The sequence below is a fragment of the Lynx canadensis genome, chromosome A2 (assembly GCF_007474595.2).
Source record: "Lynx canadensis isolate LIC74 chromosome A2, mLynCan4.pri.v2, whole genome shotgun sequence".
In the NCBI taxonomy this organism is placed as follows: domain Eukaryota; kingdom Metazoa; phylum Chordata; class Mammalia; order Carnivora; family Felidae; genus Lynx; species Lynx canadensis.
In genome coordinates, this window is record NC_044304.2 from 61,611,332 (window position 1) to 61,636,239 (window position 24,908).

Consider the following 24,908-nt stretch of genomic DNA (forward strand, 5'->3'; position numbering starts at 1 on the left):
GGGCCCTGTGACACCAGGCCTTCCCCGGAGAGAATGCGAGCTGCCCTGTGTTCTTGGTGCCTTCCGTGGGTGGCCTTCCGTGGTGTCTGGCTCCTTGTGTTTCCCCGCCTTGTGCCTCGGGGCATCTCCAGAAGCTTCCGGGTGTGCTCATGTTGCTGCTGCTGCTGCCCTGTGGTGGCCCAAGTGAGCCCCTGCCCGAGCTCCCCCACCTCCCACATGGCCTCACCCCAGCGGCCCCTCAGCTAAGGAAGGGGTCGGCATCCACCCGGCCAGGCCTCGGGCACATACCCGCGCCCACAGCCTGGGCGGCGGCCTTTTTGTCCCTGGGGCTGTGCTCGCAGGCTCAGCCTGGACATTTCTGTGTCCCCTCTGAGGCCCGTCTCCCCAGGTGACCGAATGTCGAGAGTGGCCACGGGCCATGGCACTGTTGCGATGTCCCTCGTCTGCATCGGAGTCTGTCCAGTCAGCAGCTGTGTGGGTTGGCCTCGGGGTGGCACCGGGCCTCGCTCAGGACACAGGGCTCGGGCACAAGCTCCAGGGCCAGGACCGTGACAGGCCTCGTTGACACAGGCTTAGCTCTACGCGGGACCTCCTGGCGCCGGGTCTGGCCTTCCCCCCGGAAGTCTACATGGAGACACATTACCTGGGGGGACTTTGCAAGGGCCTGCAGTACCTTTTCCTGGACATGTGCCCTGCTCTGTGGAGTCTGGAGCGAGAGGGGTGAAACCCTCCCAGCCCCAGAGGTCTGCTGGGCTCTGTGACTGCTGTCACTGCTGCTTCAATGGTCCTCCTGAGGTGGTCACATGGGACTGTGGCTGCTGCAGTCAGGGACATGGCCTCACACACTGCAGAGTGGAGTGGATCCAGGGCCCGGTTGGTGGGGGGACCCAGCTGCCTGCTCTGGGCTGGGGGTGGTGCAGGTGCCCGAGGGCTTTGCCAGAGTTCCTGTTGATGGGACAGGCCATGGCCAAGGGGCTGGGGGCCTAGGGGGAGCTGGGCCGCAGGGATGGAATGGGAGGCAGGCTTCTCCCGCCCCCTCTCAGGCCGCGTTTGCCCTCGGAAGCAGGCTGTGCCACCTAACTCTGCGCGGGATTTAAACTCTGATCTGTCTGCTTTCCGAAGCAGGGTGGGAAGGGGGGTGAGGAGGACAGGGATGGGCCTCGGGTGTGGCGGCTGGTCGGGGGCCAGTGGGGTGAGGTCAGGCAGGGCGGGGAAGACAGGCAGTCTGGATGAGGAAACTGAGGCCCTGGAGTAGCGGGCTCCTCTGGAAAAGCCTAGATGTTTGTTCCATTCTCTGTGGGGAAAGAAACATCTGAGCCCCGTAGGGAAGGGAGAAACCAGAAGGCAAGGCCAGGGCAATGGACCATGCTGCTTATCTCTGAGAGGTGAGGGGACCATTTTGTCCTGGGAGACAGGCCCTTGCAGCCCGTCTCGAGGCCCCTCTCAGGGCCGTGTCGGGCGGTGGGGTGGGGAGTGAGGCTGGGCCGTCCCACTTGGAGGCAGTGGTGTCCCCCGCCCCCTTGACCCCTGCTCAGTGAAGCCAGGGCACATGGGCGTGTGGGCACGAAGAATGGGTGGGGGGGGGCCGGGGGGGGGCTGTGTTTTCTGGGGGTGATATTGGCGCTTTTCCAGCCCTCTGGGAGCAGTTACTTGTGCGATGACCGTCCAGGCCTGGGCATGACCCTCTGGGACTCAGGGGCCAGGCAGGGTCTGCAGCCCCCGTGTAGGGCTCAGCAGAGACCTTGGTGGGGTGACGGGTCTTGCAGGAGGCCCCTGCTGTATCACGCGGGCCCGTCTCCCCTGTCCAGGAGCGGCTGCTCATGAGCCTTCTGCCCCGGAATGTTGCCATGGAGATGAAGGAGGACTTCCTGAAGCCCCCCGAGAGGATTTTCCACAAGATTTACATCCAGCGGCATGACAACGTGAGGTAGGGCTGGCACTGTCCTGGCAATGGTGGGCTTTGGGGCACTGAGTGAAAGTGGAGGAGGGGGGGAGGAGGGGAGGGGGGAGGAGGAGGGGGAGGGGGGAGGAGGAGGAGGGAGGGGGGAAGATGGAGGAGGGGGGAAGACGGAGGAGAGGGGAGGAGAAGGAGGAGGGGGGAGGAGAGGGGAGGGGAAGAGGGAGGAGGGGGGAGGGGAGGTGTAGGAGGAGGGGGAGGAGGGGGGAGAAGGGAGGGAGAGGAAGGAGGAGGGGGGAAAGAGGGAGGAGGGGGAGGGGGGAAGAGGGAGGAGGGGAGGAGGGGAGGGGAGGAGGAGGGGAGGGGAGGGGGAAGAGGGGGAGGGGGAGGAGGGGAGGGGAGGGGGAAGAGGGGAGGGGAGGGGGAAGAGGGGAGGGGAGGGGGAAGAGGGGGAGGGGGAGGAAGGGAGGGAGCAGGAAGGGGGAGGGGGGAGGTATAGAAGAAAGGGGAGGGAAGGAGGAGGAGGGGGAGGGGGGAGAAGGGAGGGGGAGGTGTAGGAGGAGGGGGAAGGGGGAGGAGGGAGAGGGGAAGGATGAAGTGGAGGGGGAGGTGTAGGGGGAGGAGGGGGAGGGGAAGGATGAGGTGTAGGGGGAGGAGGGGGAAGGGAAGGATGAGGTGTAGGGGGAGGAGGGGGAGGGGAAGGATGAGGGGGAGGGGGAGGGGAAGGGAAGGGGAGGGGAAGGATGAGGGAAGAAGGGGAGGGGGAGGAGGGAAGGAGGGGGAGGGGGAGGAGGGAGGGAGGTGTGGGGGGAGGGGAAAGAGGAGGAGGGGGGGAGAAGGGAGGGGGAGGTGGAGGAGGGGGAAGGGGGAGGAGAGAGAGGGGAAGGATGAAGTGTAGGGGAGGGGGAGGAGGGGGAGGGGAAGGATGAGGGGGAGGGGGAGGGGGGAGGGAGGGAGAGGAGGGGGAGGGGAAGGATGAGGTACAGGGGGAGGGGGAGCGAGGGGGAGGATGAGGTGTAGGAAGAGGGGGAGGAGGAGAAGGTGGAGGAGGGGAGGGAGTGGAGGGGAGGCCCCTGTTTGAGGGGAGGCCCAGGTGAGCAGACCTGCCGGGTGTGGTGACTCCTTGGGTGACTGGTGTCACAGCTGCTCTGGCCCTCTTGGCATACCCTCCACGTCCTGCGTGGCTGGAGATGGTCGGCACTCTGTCTTGAGCCCCCTTTGGGCAGTGGTGTTGGGGTAGGAGTTGGCCCACGTCGGGCTAAAGCTGAGCGTCATTCTCCTTGGTGCCAGGGTCTGGGGTGGCCTAGACCTCTGCTTCTCTTGTGGCAGCCCCAGGAGGTAGAGAGTGTTCCCATTTTACAGGTGAGGACACTGAGCCCTCAGGCGAACCAGCTTGCCCCCCGTGGTTTGCTTCCTTGTTTTAAAAGACACGATTAAAAAGAATTTTATCCTGTTAAATCGCGTGATCCCTTTTAGGTACTTGGACTGGCTGAGCATTGCGCTTCACCTAAGTGCCACTCAGGCAGGCGGTGGTGGTTGCAACACCGACGTTCTCTCCCTTCTCAGTGTTCTTCTGGGTCTTCTGGGTGTTGGTGTCGGGCCTCCCTGCCCCTGGGCCCCTGCAGACACAGAAGGATAAAGCCCCTTGTGTTTGTTTTGAGTGCTGTGGACTGGGACCCCTCAGGCAGGTGCTAGCCCACCTGGAATGAGCCAAGGCCTGCGGCTGCCCTCCCATCCCCACCGGGCCCCCGAGCCATCCCTGTGTGCCAGTCAGCCTGCCAGCGCCACACGCTGACTCCCACTGCGGGGTCTCTCGGGAGGGACCAGTGGTGTTCTCTGCGGAGAACGCAGCGCCCGGTGTGTGGGGCCAGCATTCCGGCCCAGGCAGCCAGGACACGGTCACCCCCACTTGTAGGGGAAGAAATTTGAGGTTCAGCAAAGTGAAGCCAGAGTGGTAGGGCCGGGGCGGGGCCTGGGTTGGCTGCTGCAGACGTTCCCGTTCGCCCACTGCCTCTCCTTGGTCGGAAACGACGGGGGGCACGTGGCCCCAGCCTTCTGCTGGCACCAGGCCACCAGAGCAGTCCCGGGGTGGGGCGGGGGGTGCCCGGGGGAGGGGTGTGGAGCAGGTGCACGCAGCAGGAAGGCGGCAGGTGTCAGGGACGCCCTGGGGCAGCAGGTGGGGGCCAGCAGGGAGCAGGGAGCCCACATACCTTCCCCTCCTTCTTTTCTGACCTGGGAGAGCAAAGCCAGATGTGGAAAATCACCATTTCCCTTTGAGGCTGAAAAATCTCTACCCTGGTGGGTGCCTCATTCCCGACGGCTGCAGGTGTGACAGTCCTGAGACAGGAGACGAAGCTGAGGGCCCGGCCCCGGCTCCGCCCCAGCGCCCCTAGCCACCCTCCGGCAGCATCAGAGTCCACAGCCTGGATGTGAACCTGGCTCTGTCCTCTTTGCCACCCTTGTGACAGTCCCTCACTGATTCCCCGTCACTCCGGGATTAAGGTCCCCAGTCAGCACACGACTCACAACTAATCGACTGATGCCATCAGTGATGGGGGGAAGGACATCTGAACGTCCTCTCCTCTGTAGAAGCGATGACAGTGCTGACAGAAACTGTCAGAGCCCACGTTGTCAGCACACTGGAAATCAAGCAAACTCTTGCAAGAGTCCAGGAATGTTTATTGAAGAAAAACAGCTCAATCTGGGTAAGAAGAGTAAAGCTATGCAGAATCTAACGTGTCTGTTCTGCTGTCTTCAGCGCCGTGATGGCTTTGAGAGGCAGCACCTGCAGCCACATCCCGACACCTGACTGCTGACAGCCACCAGAGGGGACAGAATGGGGTTGGGGCCTCGAAAACCCTCAGAGGGCTGTCATTACGTCACCGTTTGGGAATTCCCTGCAAAACCTTTTTCACAGGCTTATCTCTATGTGACCTGACTCAGCGCTCAGTGTGAGCAGCTTTTGCCCTGAGACATTTGTTAACCACAATCAGTGGCAACTGTTTAACCTCACAGCCACCCGAGGCAGTGAGAATGGCAGAGGCAGGAGCAGGGTGCTAAAAAACTGGGGAAGGAGAGGTCTGCCGGGTGCTTTGAAAGGCTGTGGGAATGCTTCTGGGAGCCAGAGGACCACACACGAGGGTAGTAGGGCCGTGTGCGCACTCAGGAAAGACCGTGAGGTGTCCGGTCTGTCATCGCTGGCTGACCTTGAGGCTGGGTGCGAGCAGGAAGAGCAGAACAAGACAGAGTTGGCCGAGTGCCCACCCTCCAACGCCAAGAGACTCACTGTTTCCGGGCACGTGAGGAAACCCGTCCAGTTGCTGGCCGACCGCCACGCTAACCACGCAGACTTTAATGGCCCCACACGAGAAAGAAAACAGACTTTACAGAATTTGTTCAGAAAAGTCATCAAACAACGACATAAACGGCAACAGTAACAACCCCAGTCCTGAGGTGGGAAGGGGTTCTGATTTTCGGAGTGGTCACACCGTATTATCCACTTTTCGATAAAAATACATGTGACGTGCAAGAAAACACGAAGCCGTGTCTCACATGGGAATGCAAAAAGCCGTCCAGAGAAGCCGTCCTGAGGGAGCCCAGATGAAACTTTAACCACCTATCTTAAATATGTGCAAAGAACAAACTGTGTCTGAATAAGAGTGAGCGTGAGAATAACTTCTCATCAAGTGGAGAATACCAATACAAAGGTAGACATTATGGAAAAAACATCAGAAATTCCACATTTGAAAAATAAAACATGAAGTTCACTAGGGAGGCTCAATGTTGAGCAGATTTGAGCAGGCTGAAGAAAGAATTGGTGAATTTGACGAAAGACAATTGAAAATATCTTGCCCGATGAACGGAATGACAAAAGGGTGAAGGGGAAGGAACGGAGGCTCAGAGACCCGAGGTACCCTGGACAGCACAGCAACACACATGCAATGAGTCCCAGAGGAGAGGAAAGAGAGAAAGAAGCAGAAAGAATATTTGAAAAACATATGGCTCACAATGTCTCGAAGCTCAGGTAGGACACACGCAGAGAGAGCTGTCCCTGGACACGTTGTAGGCAAATCGTATGAGCCAGAGATGAGGGGCAAAGAGTGGGGGGAAGATCGACGAGTGATTTCTCACCAGGATCGTTGGAGGCGGGGAGGCCAGGGTGGCACGTTCAAGGGCCAAACGAATGGATGAGAACTGTGTCCAGCAAAACTCACAGCGATGGCCTATCTGTGCTGCCGGTCACTTCATGATGGTCCAGTGTCCAGGAAGGAGGCTGTGCGGGCGGGTGGGCACGGATGGGACCCAGTTCTGCAGTAAACGGACGCCCACACGCTGAGGCTCTGACCCGGCAAGATGAGTCCTTGCCCTGATGCAGACCCAGGGGGCCCCTCCGTGAGGCGCAGGGATCCAGGTGGTCCAACAACGCTGATGTCCTGTCGCCATGTCAGCTGGCAGGAGGGCCACACTTCTTACCAGAATGTTCCTCTGCTCACCAGCTGCTGGCCACGGTCTGTCACGGGCCACCCTGGGCTGGGCGCAGGCATGGTGGCCGTGGAACTGGGGGGTGAGCAGGAGCTGGTGGCCTGGCGTTCAGGCCCCGTATGGCTGTGAGGGCGTCCCCCGCCCTCCCCAGCCCCCATGCTGCTGCCCATCAAGCGGGAACATGGGACCCTCCCCTCCAGCCCACCCTGAGGCTAAGCAGGGAGGTGGGTTCTGGGGTGCATGGAGGGGTCGCCGTCTGCTGGGGAGGCTGGGCCCCGCATGGCCACGGAGGAGGCAGCCTGGGCCTTCTCCTTGCAGCATCCTCTTTGCGGACATTGTGGGCTTCACGGGCCTGGCGTCGCAGTGCACGGCACAGGAGCTGGTCAAGCTCCTCAACGAGCTGTTCGGCAAGTTTGATGAACTGGCCACGGTAAGCGCACTCCCCGCCCCCCACCGTTTGACGAACTGGCCGCGGTAAGTGTCACCCTGGCCCAGGCAGGGCCTACGCCCCAGCTGTGACATCACTGTCCCTTTGCATGGGCACCCCAACCTAGGGCGCACCCGGTGGGGGGGGGCCCGGGCCTGTTCTGGGGGTGTCACACATTCCAAACGTCTCCTCGGATCATAAGACTTGCTTTCTTGTTTTTGTTCATTAAATTTACTTCTCAGCATTTTATTGTTTTTGATGCAGTTGTATGTGCAATTGTTTTCTCAATGTCTCCAGGAGTTCGTTGTTAGTGCAACAGCAGGTTTGTGTGTTAAATTTGCCTCCGGAAACTCTACTGAAGTCATCTGTTGGCTCTGGCAGGTTCCTGGTGGCGTCTTTAGGGTAGATATTAAGTCATTTGCAGAGAGAGAGAGTTTTACTTCTTTTCTGAGTTGGATGCCTTGGGTTCCCTTTTTGTGCCCGACTGTCCCGTCTGGGATTTCACAGCCTGTTGAGGGGACACGGCAGGACTGGGTCTCCTTGTCTGGTTCCTGATCCTGGAGGGAAAACTCTCCTGGCTTCCCTGCGGGGACGAGGCGTGCTGTAGGCGGGTCCCACGTGGCCTTCCCTCTGTACCCCCTGTGCTGAGAGAGTTTATCCTGAAAGGGACAGTGAATTTTGTCAGATGCTTTTTCTGCTGAGACGATCCTGTGGCTTTGGTCTTTTTTCTTGCTCATGTGATGTGTCACGCTGATTGATCTGCGAATATCAATCCGCCTGCCTTGTCTCCCTGGGAATAAATCCCACTTCGTCGTACTGAATGATCCGCTCTCTTAACATACTGTGGGAAGAGGTTTGCTGTACTTTTTGGGGACTTTTGTGTTCCGTTCACCGGGGATACTGGCCAGCTTTCTTGTTTCGAAAACTCTGTTTTCGGTTTTAGGGTAATGCTGGTTCTGTAGAGTGAATTTGGAAGCTTTCTTTTCTCTTCTGTTTTGGGGAAGAATTTGGGAAGGATTGGTGTTCTGTAATGTTTGGTAGAGTTCACCAGTGACGCCGTCGGTTCTGGGCTTTTGTGTGTTGCGGGGTTCTTGGTCACAGGTTCAGCCTCCTTCCTGGAAAGAAGTCTGTTCAGATTTTCTGTTTCTTCGTGATTGAGGCTTGGTAGGTTGTGTGTTTCCAGGGGTTTATCCATTTCTTCTAGGTTGTCCGTCTTGCTGGTGTGTGAGAGACGGGCCTCTTTATTTGCTACGTGGCTCTTTCACCGGGACATGCACCTGTGTTTGGGACGCTGGCTAAATACTTCTTTCACGGGAAGGGTATACCCTGTAGACAGTGTGTACTGTACACGTCAGAGCTGTGTGGCTGGTGGGCTGTGCGACACGTGGTGGGGTGTGTACATGCATGTGAGCGTGTACGTATACGTGAGTGTGTTGCGTGCAGGCCTGTGTGCATGCACGTGTATGTAGCTCACACGTACATGTGTGCACACACGCGTTAACGTGTGTGTGAAGGCGTGCGTGTGTGAGTGTGCACACGTGTGCTAAAATCTTGTTTAGATGTCTTCCCATTAGGTTTCTGAAGGACACTGTTTGGTGGCTTTCTTGTCTTCCATTGTCTTCATGTGGGATCTCGTCTCGCTGGTGTCCTGGGGGCGTTTGGTCACGTCCCCTCCTGTTCGACTTTTTGGAAGAGCTTCTGTAGAATTGCTATTGTTATTTTTTCTCAAGTGTGTGACAGAATTTGCTAGTGAACCCATTTGGGCGTGGAGTTGTCCTTGGGCAAGTTTTCATTTAAAAATGCGATTTTTACAAAGTAACGCTGGTCAGGTTGCTTTCTGTGTCTTAGTCTTTTTTTTTTTTAATTTTTTTTAACGTTTTTTTTAATTTATTTTTGAGACCGAGAGAGACAGAGCATGAATGGGAGAGGGGCAGAGAGAGAGGGAGACACAGAATCGGAAGCAGGCTCCAGGCTCTGAGCCATCAGCCCAGAGCCCGATGTGGGGCTCGAACTCACGGACGGTGAGATCGTGACCTGACCTGAAGTCGGACGCCCAACCGACTGAGCCACCCAGGCGCCCTGTGTCTTAGTCTTTTAAGGAATGTGTCCACTCGAGCTCAGTTATTTAGATGAGTGGAATAAAGGTGCTCACAGAACTTCCTCGTCCTTTTGATGTTTGTAGAATCGGTAATGACACATCTCTTCCTTTTCTGACTGTCGTGATTGGTGTCTTCCCTTTTCCCCTCATCATTCTGGCTGTGGGTTTATCAGCGGTAGTGGTTTTCTTGACGAACTGGCTTTTGGTTTCAATGATCTCTCTGTTTTTCTGTTACGGGTTTCCTCTCTGATGTTTCTTACTGTGTTTCTTCTGCTTCCCTTGGTTCTCTTCTGCTCTTGTTTTTGTAGCCTCGTGGGGTGGAAGCTGAGACCACCGATCGGGATCTTTCTCCCCTTCCAGCGTGAACATTTGGTGCCGCGAACTGCCCGGGTGTGCTGCCGAGGCGGCTTCCCCGAGTTACTGAAACGTCGTGTTCTTGTTTTCACTCAGCTCAAAATACTTTTCTGGTTTTCCTTTTAATCTTCGTTAGACCCGTGGCTTACTTAGAGGTATGTTTTTTTGCGGGATTTTCCAAAGGCCTTTCTATTCTTGACTTCCAAATTAATTCTCCAGTGGTCAGAGAACAGTACTTTTCAGGGAATTGGAGTCGTCTTACACGTGTGGTTCAGGACGTGGTCTCCTCCAGTGACTGAGCAGCGAGGTGCACCCGCTCCTGCACGATCTTGTGTTCTGGAGAGTTGTGTGCGCGTGGCCGGGGCTGGCAGGTGGTCACCTCACCGCCTTACTCTGCGTCTCTGCTCACGTCCTGGCTGCTTATTTCCTCCATCACCGAGCGGGGGCATCGGGCTCCCTGACGTAGTTATGGATTCGTCTGCTTCCCTTCAGTCCTGCCCATTCTGCATCCTATGCTCTCGAGCTCTGCTATTCGATTTGTAAACATTTAGGGATCTTGGGTCCTCTTGAGGAATTAACTCTTTTTTCGTTAAGAAATGACCTCTTTAGGGGCGCCTGAGTGGCTCAGTTGGTTAAGCAACTTCTGCTCAGGTCATGATCTCGATCGAGTTCGTGATTTTGAGCCCCACATCGGGTTCTGTGCTGACAGCTTGGAGCCTGGAGCCTGCTTCAGACTCTGTGTCTCCCTCTGTCTCTGCCCCTTCTCTGCTCATGCTCTGTTTTTTTTTCTCAGAAATAACACAAACGTTAAAAAAAATAAAGACATGACCTGTTTACCTGGAAATCTGAGCTTGTCCTATGTTAACGTAACTGTTCCAGCTTTCCTTCGATTATCATCAGGAGGCATGGCTTTTTCCCTCCCTTTTTTTTTCCAGCCTGTTTGCATCTTAAGTTACATCGAATCTGATGGTCGGCGGTCGCTGGCTGTGCTGTCGGTGTGGCAGGTTGAGTCTGTCCCAGTTTTGGTTCATTCCATCTGTTTTTTGTTAGTTTCCCCTTTTCTGCACTTTTGTGGGTTTGCTGAGTGTCTTATGTGACCCTGCCTGAGTGTCTTTGTGGGCTCTTGGATCATAACGGTTCACCATGTCGCTGGGCCTGCGTTGGGGTCTGTGGCTGATTCCTGTAGCTCAGCCCTGCATTGTTACCCTGTTTGTTCCCACAGACCGTTCTCTTTTGCAGAAATGGGTCACAAGCAGGGGTGTGTATCTCTTTACGTGGTTCTGTTTCTGTGGCTCTGGGCCATGTGGGTATGCCCACGTGGCCATGCTTTCCTCCTACCACAGGACTTCCTCCCGTGCTTCCCGCATGGTGGGCCAGCAACCCGTCCTCTCTGTCTCTTATTTCTGAGATAAGTCTTCATCTGGCCTTGACTTTTTAGAATTTCTTTTCACTGTCTGCAGAACGGTGGGCCAGCAGGTGCTTGCTCGGTTGTGTGTTTTCAGTGGGAACCTGCCCACTGCACCCGGCTCCTCTGTCCGAACACGTGAAAGACGTCTTTTTTCTCTGCTCGTAAGACATTCTCTTGGCCGCTGGTTGGAAGCAGTTCGATCTTGACGTGACTCCGTGTGGTTTTCTTCATGGCTGTTGGGCTTGTGGTTTATCGAGCCTCCTGCATCGGTAGGTTTACAGTTTCGTCGTTTCGGGGAGAAAGCCGTCAGACACTCTTTATGCTTCTCCCCCTTCCTTCGGGGACCCTGGTTTGCCCACATCTGGATCTTGACGTCCCACAGCCCACTGATGATCCTTTTTAATTTGGAGCTCTTTTTCCTTTTCCGTCATTCTGGATGGTTTCTGATGCTGAACTTGTACGGTCACCGGCCTTGTCTCCTGTGAGGTGGGACCACCCATCTGTCCGTCCGGCACGGCGTGGGTTTCAGGGGTTATGTTTCTCTCTCTGGAAGTTCAGTGTGGACCCTCCGCCCCATCAAAGTCATGCCTGGCAGCTGAGAATTGTCAGTCTGTTGTTTTGGGCATTGATGGTGCCAAGTATTTGTTTAATGTATTTTCACACCAATGTGCGTGAGCCCCTCTTGAGATCACGTGGCATGTGTGTCAGAGCCTGGTGTGCAGGAGGCAGTGACCCCTGCCGGTGTGCTGGGAAACTCACACGCTGCCACCCAGCACGTCTGTCCTCACGAAGGTCCCTGCTGGGCAGTTAGACTCACAGTGAGCACATATTTGCCTTGGTCTCCGTAGTGGCTGGCCTTTACCCCTTGTCCACGGCTGACAGCCACAGAAAGCGAACAGCCAGCCGAAGCCGATGTCCCTCCTTCCTGAGCTCCAGGGTGGCCTGGGGTCTCGCTGTGCCCGCTGCGGAGGCCCGAGTCCCAGTCTGCTCCCCGCACAGGCAAGGACAACGGTCCTGAGTCTGGGTCATGGCCCTGAGGCCCTGTCTGGGGATGTTTCCAGCCAGACCTTGTTATACTGTTGTAAGTTCTAACCCCGAGGTGCCTGTGCCTGGCCCGTGACAGGGGACACGCTGGGATTTAGGACAATGTAGGTGGTACACCGGGGCAAGGCGGCTGATTTGCACACGAGCCAGCAGGCGGTTAGCGAGGTTGGATGGCCTAAGAGGCCTTTCCTTTCCGGACTTGGGCCTTCCTGCAGGTGCGCTGTGTCTGCAGGTGGGCTCTCACCGGGGACCCCGGCCCTGGGCTGGGCCAGTCTGCATCGTCCCTGATGTGCATGCTGTGGGAGTGACCCACAGGACTGGACACCTGGGAGCGGGATGGGGGTGCCCGAGGCCGGGGCGGGGGTCTGTGGGGCTAGGATGGGGGTGCGTGGAGCGGACAGGGGTGTTCAGAGCTGGGGCGGGGGTACATGGGGCCAGGATGGGGGTGTTTGGAGTGGGCAGGGCGTGCAGAGTGGACAGAGATGTGTGGGGCTAGGGTGGGGATGCTTGGGGCCAGGGCAGGGGTGCACGGGGCCTCGTGCTGGGGATTGTGAGGGAAGACAGGACGGCGCCGAGGGTGCGACCCCGGCCATAGGCAGCAGCACACCAGAAAGGCTCTCAGCACCGTCTGTCTGTCTGGCTCCACCCGCACTTGCTCAGAGACTGTCATGCGCATGTTGGCGCATTACCGTTCTGCCCTCTGTGTCACTCTGCGGGTTCTGGACGAAGCCGTCAAGAGCCAGAGCTCGCTGGCGTGTGTGCTCAGGTCCGTCCTTCCTGCCCCCGTCCGTCCTCCTCCTCAGGCTTCCCTTGGGCTCCATCCAGGGGCCAGAGCCTGGGTTTTGTGGCCTGTGAAACGTGAGGAGACCGATGGCCCGCAATTCCCTGCTGCTCGGACTCCCTCGTCCCGGGCGCCGCTCCAAGCTGCCCGCCGTGGGACTGGGGCGTGTTCGCCTGCTCGCTGTGCTCTCAGCAGCCGGGCTTGCACGTGGGCGGGGGTGGTGTCGAGGGGTCCGTCTGGACCCTCCAGCCCAGGAGGGAGGCGGGAGCCTAGTGCGTGTGGCCAGGACTCGGAGCCGCCATCCTGAGGAAGGAGGCAGCACATGTATTGTCCGTGCTCCACTCGAAAGACCGACCCAAGGGCGAGGCTCTGCGTTTGGACGAGCGTGGAGCAGAACCCCCCTTCCAGAACGTGTGTGCACATGCAGGTACATGCCGTGGGGGAGCACTGGGGGAGGGGGGGGACACGCTGTAGGGAGCGCTGGGCGGAGGGGAGGTCCAGAATGACTGTGGTTTTTGCGGAGTCACACGTTTTACTTTTTTTGACCTTCCTGCATTGTTAATAACGAGCCTGGGTTTCTTTAATTATTCCTTAATTAGCAGGAAATATTGCTTTCTGGAAAACCAGTAGGTGTTTGGAATTCTGAAGAGACTGTTGTTTCTGGCCGTCTGTAGAAATCCGCTCCCATGTGCCTGCATGTGTCCTTTTTGGGAGAAGGTTCCAGGCTCTCCCTGGGCTGTGACCATCACCGCCTGGCTGGCGGGTGTCAGCAGCTGGGGTCCTTCTCCCCAGAATCACTCGACCGGTGGTTTCCATTGCGTTTGCTTCTGTGTACAGAGATGTGGCCCACGGCTGCGGCTTCACGCTGGTTCCTTCTGGGAGGGGACGTCCACTCAGCACCTGTGGTGGCTCCTCCTGGGAAGGTGTGCAGAGCCCGGCAACCTGCAGCTGAGCGCATAGCTCCTGGGCACGCGGGGCTGGTGCAGGGGGAGGCAGGGTGGCCTGGACGGCAGCCCCGCCTGTGGTGTGAAGGAACATTCCCCCAGTGGCACCGAGGAGATAGTGCTCACTGTGGAGTGCCTACTGTGTGCGGAGCCGGCCTACTGTGTGCAGAGCCGACCTACCATGTGTGCTGCTGGCCTGCTGTGTACTGAACCCCTCTAGGTGATGGGGTGCAGCCTGTACAAGTCAGACCCAGCCCTGCCCTCAAGGGCCTGTAGAACTTGTTTTATGGGAATTTCACATGCGCACAAAGGCAGAGACGATACAGCAGGCCCCACTCTGGCACCCACAACCCCCTCTGGACGGCAGCTGACGTCTGTACCCTCTGTCTGGTCCTGGACGTCCCTCACCTCGTGCTCACAGCCTTGGCTGGCAGTCCTTCCCGTGAGCCCGACTTGGCCACCAGGACACCTTGGTCACCCGCCCAGGAGACTGCAGGTGCAGTGGCTCTGACTCCTGCTGGGCCGTGTCACCTACTTGTCGACTCGTGTGTATTGCCCTTGGAAGGCCAGGCAGGATATGGGTGAGGGGGACATGTGTCTGGGCTAACCCATGGCACAGGGCCTGATGCCGTTTGTCACAGCATCCCCATAGTCCCTGAGAGGAGGGGCACGGCAGGGCCAGACAGTCTGGGAGATGTGGACCCTGGGCTCTGGGATGTCCCCCGCTGTCTGGTGCCTGGCCTGGGTGACACAGTGGGGTCATGGCCAGAGTGTGAGGGCATGTGGTGGACGTGGGGGTGTGGGCTCCTGACCCTTGGGGTTGGCGGAGTAGAACAAGCAGGAGTTCCTCGGCAAGGCCTCTACACGTCCATCGCAGGACACAGGAACTAGAAAACGGGGAATGTGCCTGTGGCCCTCGGATGTCAGCACTAACAAACTGTTTGGGGTGGCTCCCGCAGGACATGGATGCCAGGTGCTCCCCCCATCTGTCACCTCCCCGGAGCCTGTGGGCCTCCCGGGCCGGGGTCGGGTAGTTCCTGCCCCAGGTATTCCTGTGGTGCCTGTGCGACCCACCTGCCACTTGCTCCCCATGACGTCACACCAGGGGTGCCATGACAGCTGTCCTGGCTGGCAATTCAGTGGGATTTGGGCCACATGGTTTTTTAATTCTGTCCTTTTTCCTGCGCTGATTCACTCATGATTCTTTAAAAAACAAGAACATTCACACGTCAGCTAATTGGTTATCCTCAAAAACAGTAAACGGGGGCGCCTGGGTGGCGCAGTCGGTTAAGCGTCCGACTTCAGCCAGGTCACGATCTCACGGTCCGTGAGTTCGAGCCCCGCGTCGGGCTCTGGGCTGATGGCTCGGAGCCTGGAGCCTGTTTCTGATTCTGTGTCTCCCTCTCTCTCTGCCCCTCCCCCGTTCGTGCTCTGTCTCTCTCTGTCCCAAAAATAAATAAACGTTGAAAAAAAAAAAAAAAAAACAGTAAACGGTTGAGTCTCGGCACCGATCAATTTTCGAGGAATCAGTGCCCTAGAGCCCGCCAAGGTCGGGCGGGGGGTTCTTCTCTCCTGCTTCTCCATTCTGTTACTGGGAAGCCACAGTCGTGTAGAAACTGGGTGTGCCTGACCCAGTCTGTGTGTTCTTACTTCTGATGCACGCATCCCGTCAGTGGGCACTGCCCTGCCATTGTCACTCTGGACAGGATCCGCCCCCCAGCCCAGCCTGAGGCACAGCGAGCCATCTGTGGTTCCGGGAGCTCCGCTTCCTTCCGGCAGGAAGTGGTTTTCCAGGTCCTACTCTGGGATCTCACAGGAGATCGTTAGCTTCTCACTTTCCAGAAGAGTAAGAACAAATTCTGAGTTCGTACTGATGTTTCCAACTCACTTGCTGGATGACTTTGCTCCTTTCATTTTGACCTGTGTCTGTTTCCCCAAAGCTGGAAATCCCACGGACCGTCAACACCATTCGCTCTCCCGTGCATCTGTGTAGTCGGTTCAGAGCATCATTGCCCCGGGGAGCACCCACAGGACCGCTGCATGTGGTCTGAGATGTCTCCGTTTGTTTTGTTTTTGGATGACGTCCCGTTAGACACAGGCTCCCGCCTCTTGGAACAGCTGTGTGTGCGGTCATGCTCCCGATGTGCTCACACTGAGCTTTATTTCATTCTGGTTTTGGTTTTCAGGCATCACTGTTTTCAGGTTTCTTTCTTTACGTATGTACAGCATTTGTGTGGCTTGGTCTCTCAGTGCAGACCCCAGGATGAGATGTGCAGGGAGGGCCACCCGCCTGCGAGGTCAGGTGTCTCGCTGCGTGCCCTCGGACGCTCCTCTCGGCACCGGCTCCCGGGAGCGAGTGCGCACCAGTGACCGTCTGCTGCTGGGCGCTGCCCTCAGTGGGCACGGTGCCTCCTCGGGCGCATCTGGGGCTGCAGAGGAGAGCGCTGGGCTGGCGCGGCCGCCTCGCTGCAGGACATGTGTCTGTGCATTGATGGCCTCAACACTACCACTCCCGTGTGGTCCCTCCTGGCGGGCGCAGGCTCTGGGAGAGTAGGACCCTCCTCTGACCCAGCGGCTGGCACAGAAGGGCCAAAGGGAACCGTAGGGATGGTTTAGGGTGCATGGAGGTTGAAGCAAGTGGTTATTTCTGCTGCTTCTCAGCAACAGCCACCCCTTAGATTTTGGGTCCCTGCCCCCCGAGGCCCCCACAGCTGCCTGCTAGGCAGGGCTGGCGGGTCAGAGCCTGTCCTCGATGTTGCAGACCACCCCTGGCAAGCTAAGCATGAGACCTTCCTACCTGGATCCCCCCGCAGCCCCTCTGGTGTCACCGGCCATTCCTGTCCCTCCTTGGCCTGGAAGCTGTAGGTTAAGGGTCTCGGGGCTCTCCAGCTTCCCCCCTCCATTTCTCCTGGTGTTCTGCCTCCTTCTTTAAGGCTTGGGCTCTGGCTCCAGGTGCCAGCTTCCAATAACCACCAGGAAGATTTTAAATCAAAACACACCAAAGTCAGCAAAAGATACCTTTCTGTCTCTCAAGCTGGCTGACAAAAGCCAGGACGTTTGAGATTGGAATAACAAGACCAAGTGTCAGTTTCTCACTCCCCCAGTCTGTTCCCGGCTGTGTCCCTGCCCTGGCCCCGCGGTGGGCCGGCGGGTGGGCACTGAGGCTTCGAGTTGGAGGACAGTCTCCAAGGAAGGACACATCTGCTGCTGACAGGCTGTAATTACAAGGCTGCGGCCCCTGGACGCCACCTGCTCAGTGGCTTTGCTGCAGGCCCCCACTTGGAGACCAGCCATGTGGGGCCATAATGGTCATACTCGAGGTTCCCTGTGGGCACCTGTCCCCCTGCACTTGGCTCACACACCTGCTCATCCAGAGACGGGCCTGTCGGGACACTCGGAGAAGGGCAGGAGGTGGCTGGGAGCACCTTGCAGCTGAGCCAAGGGCACAGGGACACCCCACGGAGGTGCTGATGGGCACACGTCATCCTTGAGGTGCCCAGAACCGGGGATTGGTGACTCTCTTGATATCGTCTGCAAGAATAGTGCCATGTGCGGTAGGCCCGTGCCCTCTGTGGGCATCTTGGAGCTGAGAGGACGTCCTGACGGTGGGAGCCTTCCATAGGAGGAGGGGGTGAGGCCTGGCAGGTGCCCCTGGTGTCATCCCTGGGCCTGAGGACAGCAGCCTGGATGTGGGGACAGGGGAGGTTGGGAGAAGGACTCCCTCTCCCTGGCCTGCATGGAGTGTCCTGGCCGGGTCTGACTATTGGGCACAGTGGGTGCCCTCCCACAGGACAGTGACGATGGGGACAGTGGGGTGGACACTCTGGAAGTGCCAGGAGAGAGCTCAGTGCTGCCTGCTGGCCTGGAGGCTTGCATGAGCATGGTGGGCTGACTCTCGGGGGCCTGGCCCTTGGCTCTGCAGGGTGGACATCGGCACCCAGCTGTCCGGCTCTAGGCTCCCAGACACCATCCTGGGATAGGTCACCCCCAGCGTGGCCATCCCCTGAGACACGGGGAGAACCCCTTTCCGCAGACGGGGAGGCCTGTGTCCAAACGTTAAGCGGCTGCCCGTGGTCCCTCGGGGGCTGACCTCCCAGCAGCCAGCTCGTGGCCCACGGCTGGAGTCTGGGGCATCTGCGTGCCGAGGGAGGCCCAGGGCTGGGTGGGCGCCCGTCCTCTGATGTGGGGAAGTGGCTGGGCCGCCTCTCAGGAGAGAGTGTCGTGCACGAGTGTGCGTCTGTGTGGGCGTGTGGGCAGCGGGAGGCGGGGATTCTCACGTTAATGTGGAGGTTGGGGGGTGGTCCCGCGGGAGTGAGCACTTTGGGGAGACGTCCCAGAGCAGGATGAAATAGAAGCCGTAGGATGGTTCTCAGGGTGGGGGCGGAGCTCTAGGCTGTCACAGGACATGGGGGGTCTGTGAGGTGCTCCCCCCAGGCCGCGCTGGCGAGGCGGGGCCCTCAGACGCCCACAGGCCCGGGCGCACGTGACAGATGCAAAGCGAAAACAACACTATACTTCTCACTGCTCGTTTCTGTTCCGGAAAATGTTGTAAATTTTCATAATGTTTGCTACTTACGTTAACACAAGGCGGATTTGTGGGGCGCCTGGGTGGCTCAGTCCGTTAAGTGTGTGACTCTTCATTTCGGCTCAGGTCATGATCTCTTGGTTTGTGAGTGTGAGTCCCGCGGGCGGTGCAGAGCCTGTTTTGGATTCTCTCTCTCCCTCTCTCTCTCTGCCCACCCCCCCCCCACACTCATGCTCTGTCTCTCTCTCTCTCAAAATAAGTAAATAAACATTAAAAAAAAACTAAAAAAAACCCACGCACTGGATTTGCTATTACGTTTGGAAGCATTAATGCAGTTTGAAGAATTTCTCGGTTGCGTCATGTGGTGAATGTCTGTGGACGTGACCCACTTGCGGGAAAGTGTTTTGTGCAGCCCTCTGCACATAAGGGTGTCCAGGAGGGCTTTCCCGAAGTGTTTGATAGTAAAACTACCTTCCCAGCCATAGTCACAGCTGAGATGACTGGTGCTAGTGAGTCCCCGGGCAGCGTGCGGGCGAGGCGGGGGCTGGCACTCTTCCCATTGCATAAGTGTGAGCGTGGATGTTCCGTGGTATTGGCTGCCTTCTGGGTGTCCCTGTGGGCAGCGAGGTCAGGTGCAGACCCTGGTGGTTTGCTTGGGGCTCCGGCCCTGGAAGATGATTCTTTGGTGATAGCCGATCCCACGGCCAGTGGACCCCAAACACAGGGACCCTGAGGTGGTGCACCTGCCCTTCCTGGGACTGGTGTGTGTGTGTGTGTGTGTGTGTGTGTGTGTGTGGTGGGGTCATGGCCACAGACGGTGTGGATGTGTGGCCATCCGAGGTGGCGGTCAGAAGGGGCGTCATGCTGGCCCACCTGGGAGACACCCCCTGCTCCCCGGGAAAGAGCTGGCTCCGGGCTTGGGGCTTCCCTACCTTGAATTATCTGCGGGGTTTTCCAGGTGAGCTGAGGGATGGACAGGGGGATGCCTGCAGGGGAATAGGCCTGGGGGAGCGTGGGTGCCCCAGGGTGACCCCGGTCACAGCCGTGGGGGCTGCCTACCCTCCTGAGGCTGCCCTGGCCTGGGGAGGGGGTTCCCTGGGTTGGGGGTGTGGGGTCTTGGGGCGCACTCCGTGGTCACCGGCACCCGTGCTGGGGAAGGTGTGGGTCCCTAGCCCCGGCTGTGTCACTAACGTGCGGTTTGCCCTCTTGCCCCCAAGGAGAATCACTGTCGCCGCATCAAGATCCTAGGGGACTGTTACTACTGTGTGTCCGGCCTCACCCAGCCCAAGACCGACCACGCCCACTGCTGCGTGGAGATGGGCCTGGACATGATCGACACCATCACGTGAGTGCCCACGCCCTGTGCCGACCTGGCTGGTGGGTCCCGGGGGCCAGGTACCAGGGCTGTGGAGAGCCACGCTGCACGGGGAGGCGTGCGGGAGGGCTCCCTCCCGAGCTGTGCCTCCGTGGCCCCCTCCTCTGCAATTTGCCGGGACAGCGATTCTTTGTCCGTGACCACCCTGGGTATTGTCAGGTGTGCAGTAATTGTGCACGAAGAGGTCACTCATTGTTCAGTCAGACCACACACTCCGGTGGGGGACTGCGATGGGGAGCCGTGGCTCACATCCAGCCGAGTTCCACTCGAAGGAACTGCGTGTTCTTGCCTTCCTGGGCATGGCTATCCATGTGCTCTCTGCGGGGGGAGGCCCAGCCGGAGCAGGTGCGCATCCTGGGAGCACTGTGCCCTGCCGTGCCCCCTTCTTGTCCAGCCTCGTCTCGTTCTGAGCGGATGCAGAGTGCGTGTGGGTCAGGGGGGTGTGGGGCTGGAAGGTGGAGGGCCCGCCTTCCGGCATCTCGGCAGCGCGAGACGTGGGCGCGGCCCAGCGACTGGTGTGTGCGTCACAGTCGGAGCCCGGAAGTGGCAGCTGAGTTGTCGTCTGCGGGACACAAATGACTGAGGGACAGAGAAATGCAAGCAAGGGGGCCCTGGAGGGGGGCGGACCTTGCAGACCCGGCACCTGCAGACCGGCCCTCACCAGCGCCCAGCCTGGCGCCCGTTTCTTGTCGAGAGTGAGCGAGGGGGCCCTGGAGGGGGCAGGGCGGCGTGGTCCCGGTGCCTTGGTGGCCGCTGTGGGCCCAGTGCTAGGGTCGGGGTGGCCGGGGCCCCGGTGAGTCCGCGTGCGTCCAAACACAAGAGCACGTGCTCTCGAGGAGGCCGAGGGCAGGGCAGGCGAGTCTGGGAGGAAACAGAGATTGGCTGTGCACGGGACTTGGAGGCTCGATGACGTCTGTTCTCTAGCAGGGCGTCGTATCAGGTCACCTGTCCCATCACAGAGCAGAGCGCGCCCCATCACGGGTACCCCATGTTGTTCACACTGTATGTCCTCTGTCACACCACATGCCACACGTCCTGTCACGTGTCAGCACATCACACATGAGTGACACCGATCACCTGTCACATCACATCGCATCGTGTGCTGCGTCACAGAGTACGGAATGTGCCCTCTAGCGCCTCCATCTCCTGTGTGATCCCCTGGGGTAAAGTGGGGCTGCATTAGGGTCACAGGCACAAATGCAGGTGGGGGTCGCGTGGTGCACGTAGGAGCCTATGAGCCAGGTGGGCCTGACTGGGGCAGCAGACGGCTCTCGGAGTTGGGCCAGGCAGATGGTGCCCTGAATCAGGTAGATGATGCTGGTACCCACCCTCCCCCCTCCGGGTCCTCGTGGCAGCCTGGTGCCCTTCAGACCCTGAGCCTCCTCACCGGGTGGGGCCCCCAAGCACGGCCACCCAGGCCCCTGCACTTAAGACACGGGCTGTGCTCTCATGGGCTCTGGGCCTCACCTGGAGTGGTGCCCGCACTCGGAAGTCCTGTGGGTGTGTCATCTGCCCTTGGGTTTGGCCTCGCGCTGTGCCGTGTGGAGATGTGGACCTGTCCCTGGTCTGTTTGCTCCGGGAAATAGGGTCCCCATGGCCTTGCCTCCTGCCTTCTCTCATGGACTCCCGGTCCCTGGGGTCCTGCCAGGCCCTGACACCTTGACTCCTGGTCTTGCCCTCTGACGTGGTCCCCCACAGGGCTGGGGGCATCTTGCTTGGCTTTTGAAGGCTGCCCTCTGCCCCCTGCCCCAGCTCCTTATGCCCAGAGCATTCCAGGTCTCTGTCTTTCAACGTTTTTTATTCATTTTTGGGACAGAGAGAGACAGAGCATGAATGGGGGAGGGGCAGAGAGAGAGGGAGACACAGAATCGGAAACAGGCTCCAGGCTCTGAGCCATCAGCCCAGAGCCCGACGCGGGGCTCGAACCCATGGACCGCGAGATCGTGACCTGGCTGAAGTCGGACGCTTAACCGACTGCGCCACCCAGGCACCCCTACAGGTCTCTGTCTTGACAAACTGGGAGTCCCTGCTGGGCCCAGGCCCTGGCTCTGCACAGAAATGAAGGCCACCAGGGTCACAGCTTAGAGGTGGTCTCCTGCACAGATGAGCCCTTCTGGGTACCACAGAGCAGGCCAGTGTGTGTCCGCTGCATGGCTGGGCTTCAGGCCGGGACTGCTTCCCGAGGATGCCACTCCTGGTCCTCTGGCGGCCTCCCTCGCCGGCCACACTGTCCCTGGGTGACACACAGAACACATGCAGGACAGAATTTGTTTATCCAAAGGCGGGTCTGCCCAGACACTCTGATCGCAGAGCGAAAGTTTTGACTGGAGCTTTGGAAACACAAGAATTCTTGGAGGAGAAACGAGGACCAGGGTGGTGGCCAGAGTGGGCGTCTGGGCCTCTGGCCAGGCTGTGCGTGCCGCCCATGGAGCCCGGGGAGCGAGGTCTGTGTTCTCAGCCACATCTTCTGTCCTGAGGCCACCGTCTTCCACCTGTACTCTCCAGAGGAGCGCCATCCCTGCAAGGTCCCTGGTGGCCCTGGGCGGCTGCACCGGGCTGTGGGTGACCAGCAGGAAAATGGTGCCTGCAGATGTACCTGGTCAGGCCACGGAGAGGTCTGCTCCAGGCTGAGGGGGGCCTCTCAGTGGACGGGGGAGACCCAGAGGCCGAAGGATGGTTTGGGCCAGTTATGAGATTGCTGAAGCGTCTCATGTGGACCCCGTGTGTGGTTCTGGGTGCTCAGGATCGGGGGGGAGATGCTGCTAGTTCCACCCGGGGGTGTAGGCCCCCTGTCATCCAGCGGCACATCCACTAGGGTCACGCACTGTGCAAACACGAAAGTCCCCTGACATGAGCTCAGGATGGGCTTGTGAGGGGCTGGGCGTTTGCTGCCGCTGGACGGAGCAGAGCCGAATGAGTTAACAGTGACAGAAGAGATCTCCTCAAGGGCAGACGCGTGCAGCCTGTGCCCGGCTGGGTGCTGACCCCCCCTGAGCCTGGAGGGGCCGAGGATCCTGTCCAGCAGGTGGGAAGGATCACGTGTTGCACTTGGTGGGAAGTTTGCTCTTGTGGGAATAACGGATGGGAATATTTACCCGCTGGGTGTTAAGGCCACATCATGAGTCCCGATGTGGAGGTGGGGGCCCGGGCCCTCGCCCTGGGTGGTGGGCACAGCTCCCGGGGCTGGGGGCTCTCCCCGCAGGCCGGCCCTTGCACTCTGCTGGCTCCCCAGCCGCTGGGACATTGACTCACCCCCCGCCCAGAAAAGGGGGCCGGCTCAGCGAGCGGGGTGCGGGGACTTCTCTACATGGTCCCCTCCGGCTCCAGAGCGTCTGGATTCTGTGCGCCTCCAGCAGCGGGTGATTGTGCACTCACGCGGGGTAGCCCCGTCTGTCACAGGCCTCAGCACATCGTGCGCCGGACCAGAAGCAGGCCAGGGGCCGTGTTGCTATTAGACGTAACGCAGACGTGGCTTTGCGGAAGGCCGCGTGTTTGGTTTGCGGTATTGGGTCAGGGGAAGCGAGTGGCCTGTGCTCTGCCTTCTGGGACCCATGCTGGAGCTGGCGGGGCTGCATGGTCCTCGGGGCGTGGACGCCCATGTAACCAGGTCGGAGCTGGGCTGGCCCTGGAGGGAAGGTGCCTCCGATGGTCCTGGAGGCCCCTGGCTGTCTCTGTTCCTGGCCAGCGTGTCTCAGGGAGACAGTTCCTGACGCACGATCTGTTGAGAAGCGCCTGCCCAGGTGCCTGAACGTTTGCTGACACAGAACTCAGGTGTTTGAGGCAGAACCTTCTGGAAGAGGGGAGAGACAGAGCCCGCCAGTGGGGTGTCTGGGCTGCAGACTTTGGTTGGAGGCTGGCGGCATGCTGCACGCTACATGTGGCTGCCAGGGTCCCCATGCCCTTTGTCCCTTCCTGGCTGCAGAGGGCACAAATGCTGAAAATGCACAGAAACACCATTTGCAAATTTTCTTACTCATCTTTCCCTATGTTCTTTTCTTTTTGCAAATTTCAAAAAAAAAAAAAACTACCCTAAATTTTAACCTTATCTTTTTTTTTTCGTCTCAGCGCCTGTAGGTAGAGGTTGGCAAATGACTGAAAAAAGTTATAATTAAGAGAAAAATACGTTTCAGGTGTGTAAAACTAAATAGGTGTTGAAGACACATCCACAGTCAGACTTCTAAGTAACCCTTTGAACGGTCTGTGGCACACGGACTTTTGAACGCGCCCGTGAACACCTCTGGTTCTGGGGGACGAATCCTCGGTGGACGTGGTGGGCAGCGGTGGGCCCCCAACGGGAGGAGGGTCCAGGATTGCGTGAGGCACCTTGGGGGCAGGGTGGCCCAGCTGGCGGGAACCTGGCGGGAGCGGCGGGCAGTCTGCACATGGAAGTCGGGGCCACGGCAAGCTGGGCCCTGGGGGCACCGTCCTCAGGCGGGGTGGCTTCAGCAAGAGGAATGGGCATCTGAAGGCCCCACGTTGGGACCCCCAGCAGTGGTGTGGAGCATCCTGGGTCCTCGTGGACCCTCTCCCGTGTCTCCACCCACACCTGCAACCTGCCAGAGTAGGAGTTAGCAGGCTGTGGCCATGGCCTTGAGCCTGGAGGCACCAGGGTAGCTCGGCTGCTGTCAGAGCCCGTTGGCACTCGTTCAGCCCCTCCTTGGATTGCACACAGGGAAACTGAGGCTCAGAGAGGGCAGTGGTTAGTGTGGTCATAGTTACTGGGCCGGTGGGATTTCCCTAGAAATCCTGGTGTCTCCCAGTATGGGCTCTGCTCCCATCCCCTCCCCATGAGGAGAGGCCGCCTTGCCTGTGTGAGGTTCTGAGAGCCAAAGCCTCCGGACCTCGTCCTCCCCAGGACACAGTCAGTGTCCTGTCCGTATGTTCTGGACAGAACACCTTTGTTTCATTGTTGAAGCCCCTTGTCTTCCTTTAGGGTTTTTATTTCAGATGTTTTAAGAGCCCAGGCACCCCCGTGTCTCTGGTGATTTGGGTCAGCCTGCCGGGAGGTCAGGGTGTGGCTGGGAGCAGTCTCTGATGGACCCTGTTGTACTGGTGCCAGTGATGAGCCCTCAGGGACTGGGGGTGCAGATCTGGGAGGGCTTCCTGGAGGCTGCATCTCGGCTGGGCCAGCTTGTGTTCGGGACAAGGCGGTGCACATGAATTGGCTCCAGTGTCAAAGCAGGAAGCGGAGTTTTCGTTGAGCTCATGGGGGTCTGCACGTGGCTGGGCTGCCAGGGTACCTTCCGCTGGGAGGGGGCAGAGGGCGGGTTGTCTGGTGGAGCTGGCCTTAGGGTGGCGGCCGGTCTCCCTTCCCCCTTGTGATAGGCATCATAGCCATGGGACCCTCGTGTCCTGCACCTTGGCTTGGCCTCCTGGCCCTTCTTGGTTGGGCTTGGCCGCTGACCCGGGAGGCCTGTTGGACACACCTGCCTGGGGGTCACTGCGGACACTGCCCTGTCCCTTCTGTGCAGCCCACTTCTGTCCCTGGGAGCCCACCAGAGAGCCTGCTCTTGCCTCCTCAGCGGCGTGGTTTAGAGTTTTCCTTAGTAACACAACTTCTGCCCGTTGGGGAA

The 24,908-nt window shown here is 58.9% G+C and overlaps 1 protein-coding gene across 1 annotated transcript in view; it reads left to right on the top strand.

Moving 5' to 3' along the window:
• The window catches only part of ADCY1 (adenylate cyclase 1), a 108,306-nt gene that overhangs the window by 31,008 nt on the left and 52,390 nt on the right, over positions 1 to 24,908 (top strand). Inside the window, exons 3-5 of the mRNA XM_030307623.1 lie at positions 1,809 to 1,927; positions 6,698 to 6,809; positions 19,178 to 19,305. Coding sequence (XP_030163483.1) covers positions 1,809 to 1,927; positions 6,698 to 6,809; positions 19,178 to 19,305 — 359 coding nt within the window. The remainder of the gene's footprint in view (positions 1 to 1,808; positions 1,928 to 6,697; positions 6,810 to 19,177; positions 19,306 to 24,908) is intronic.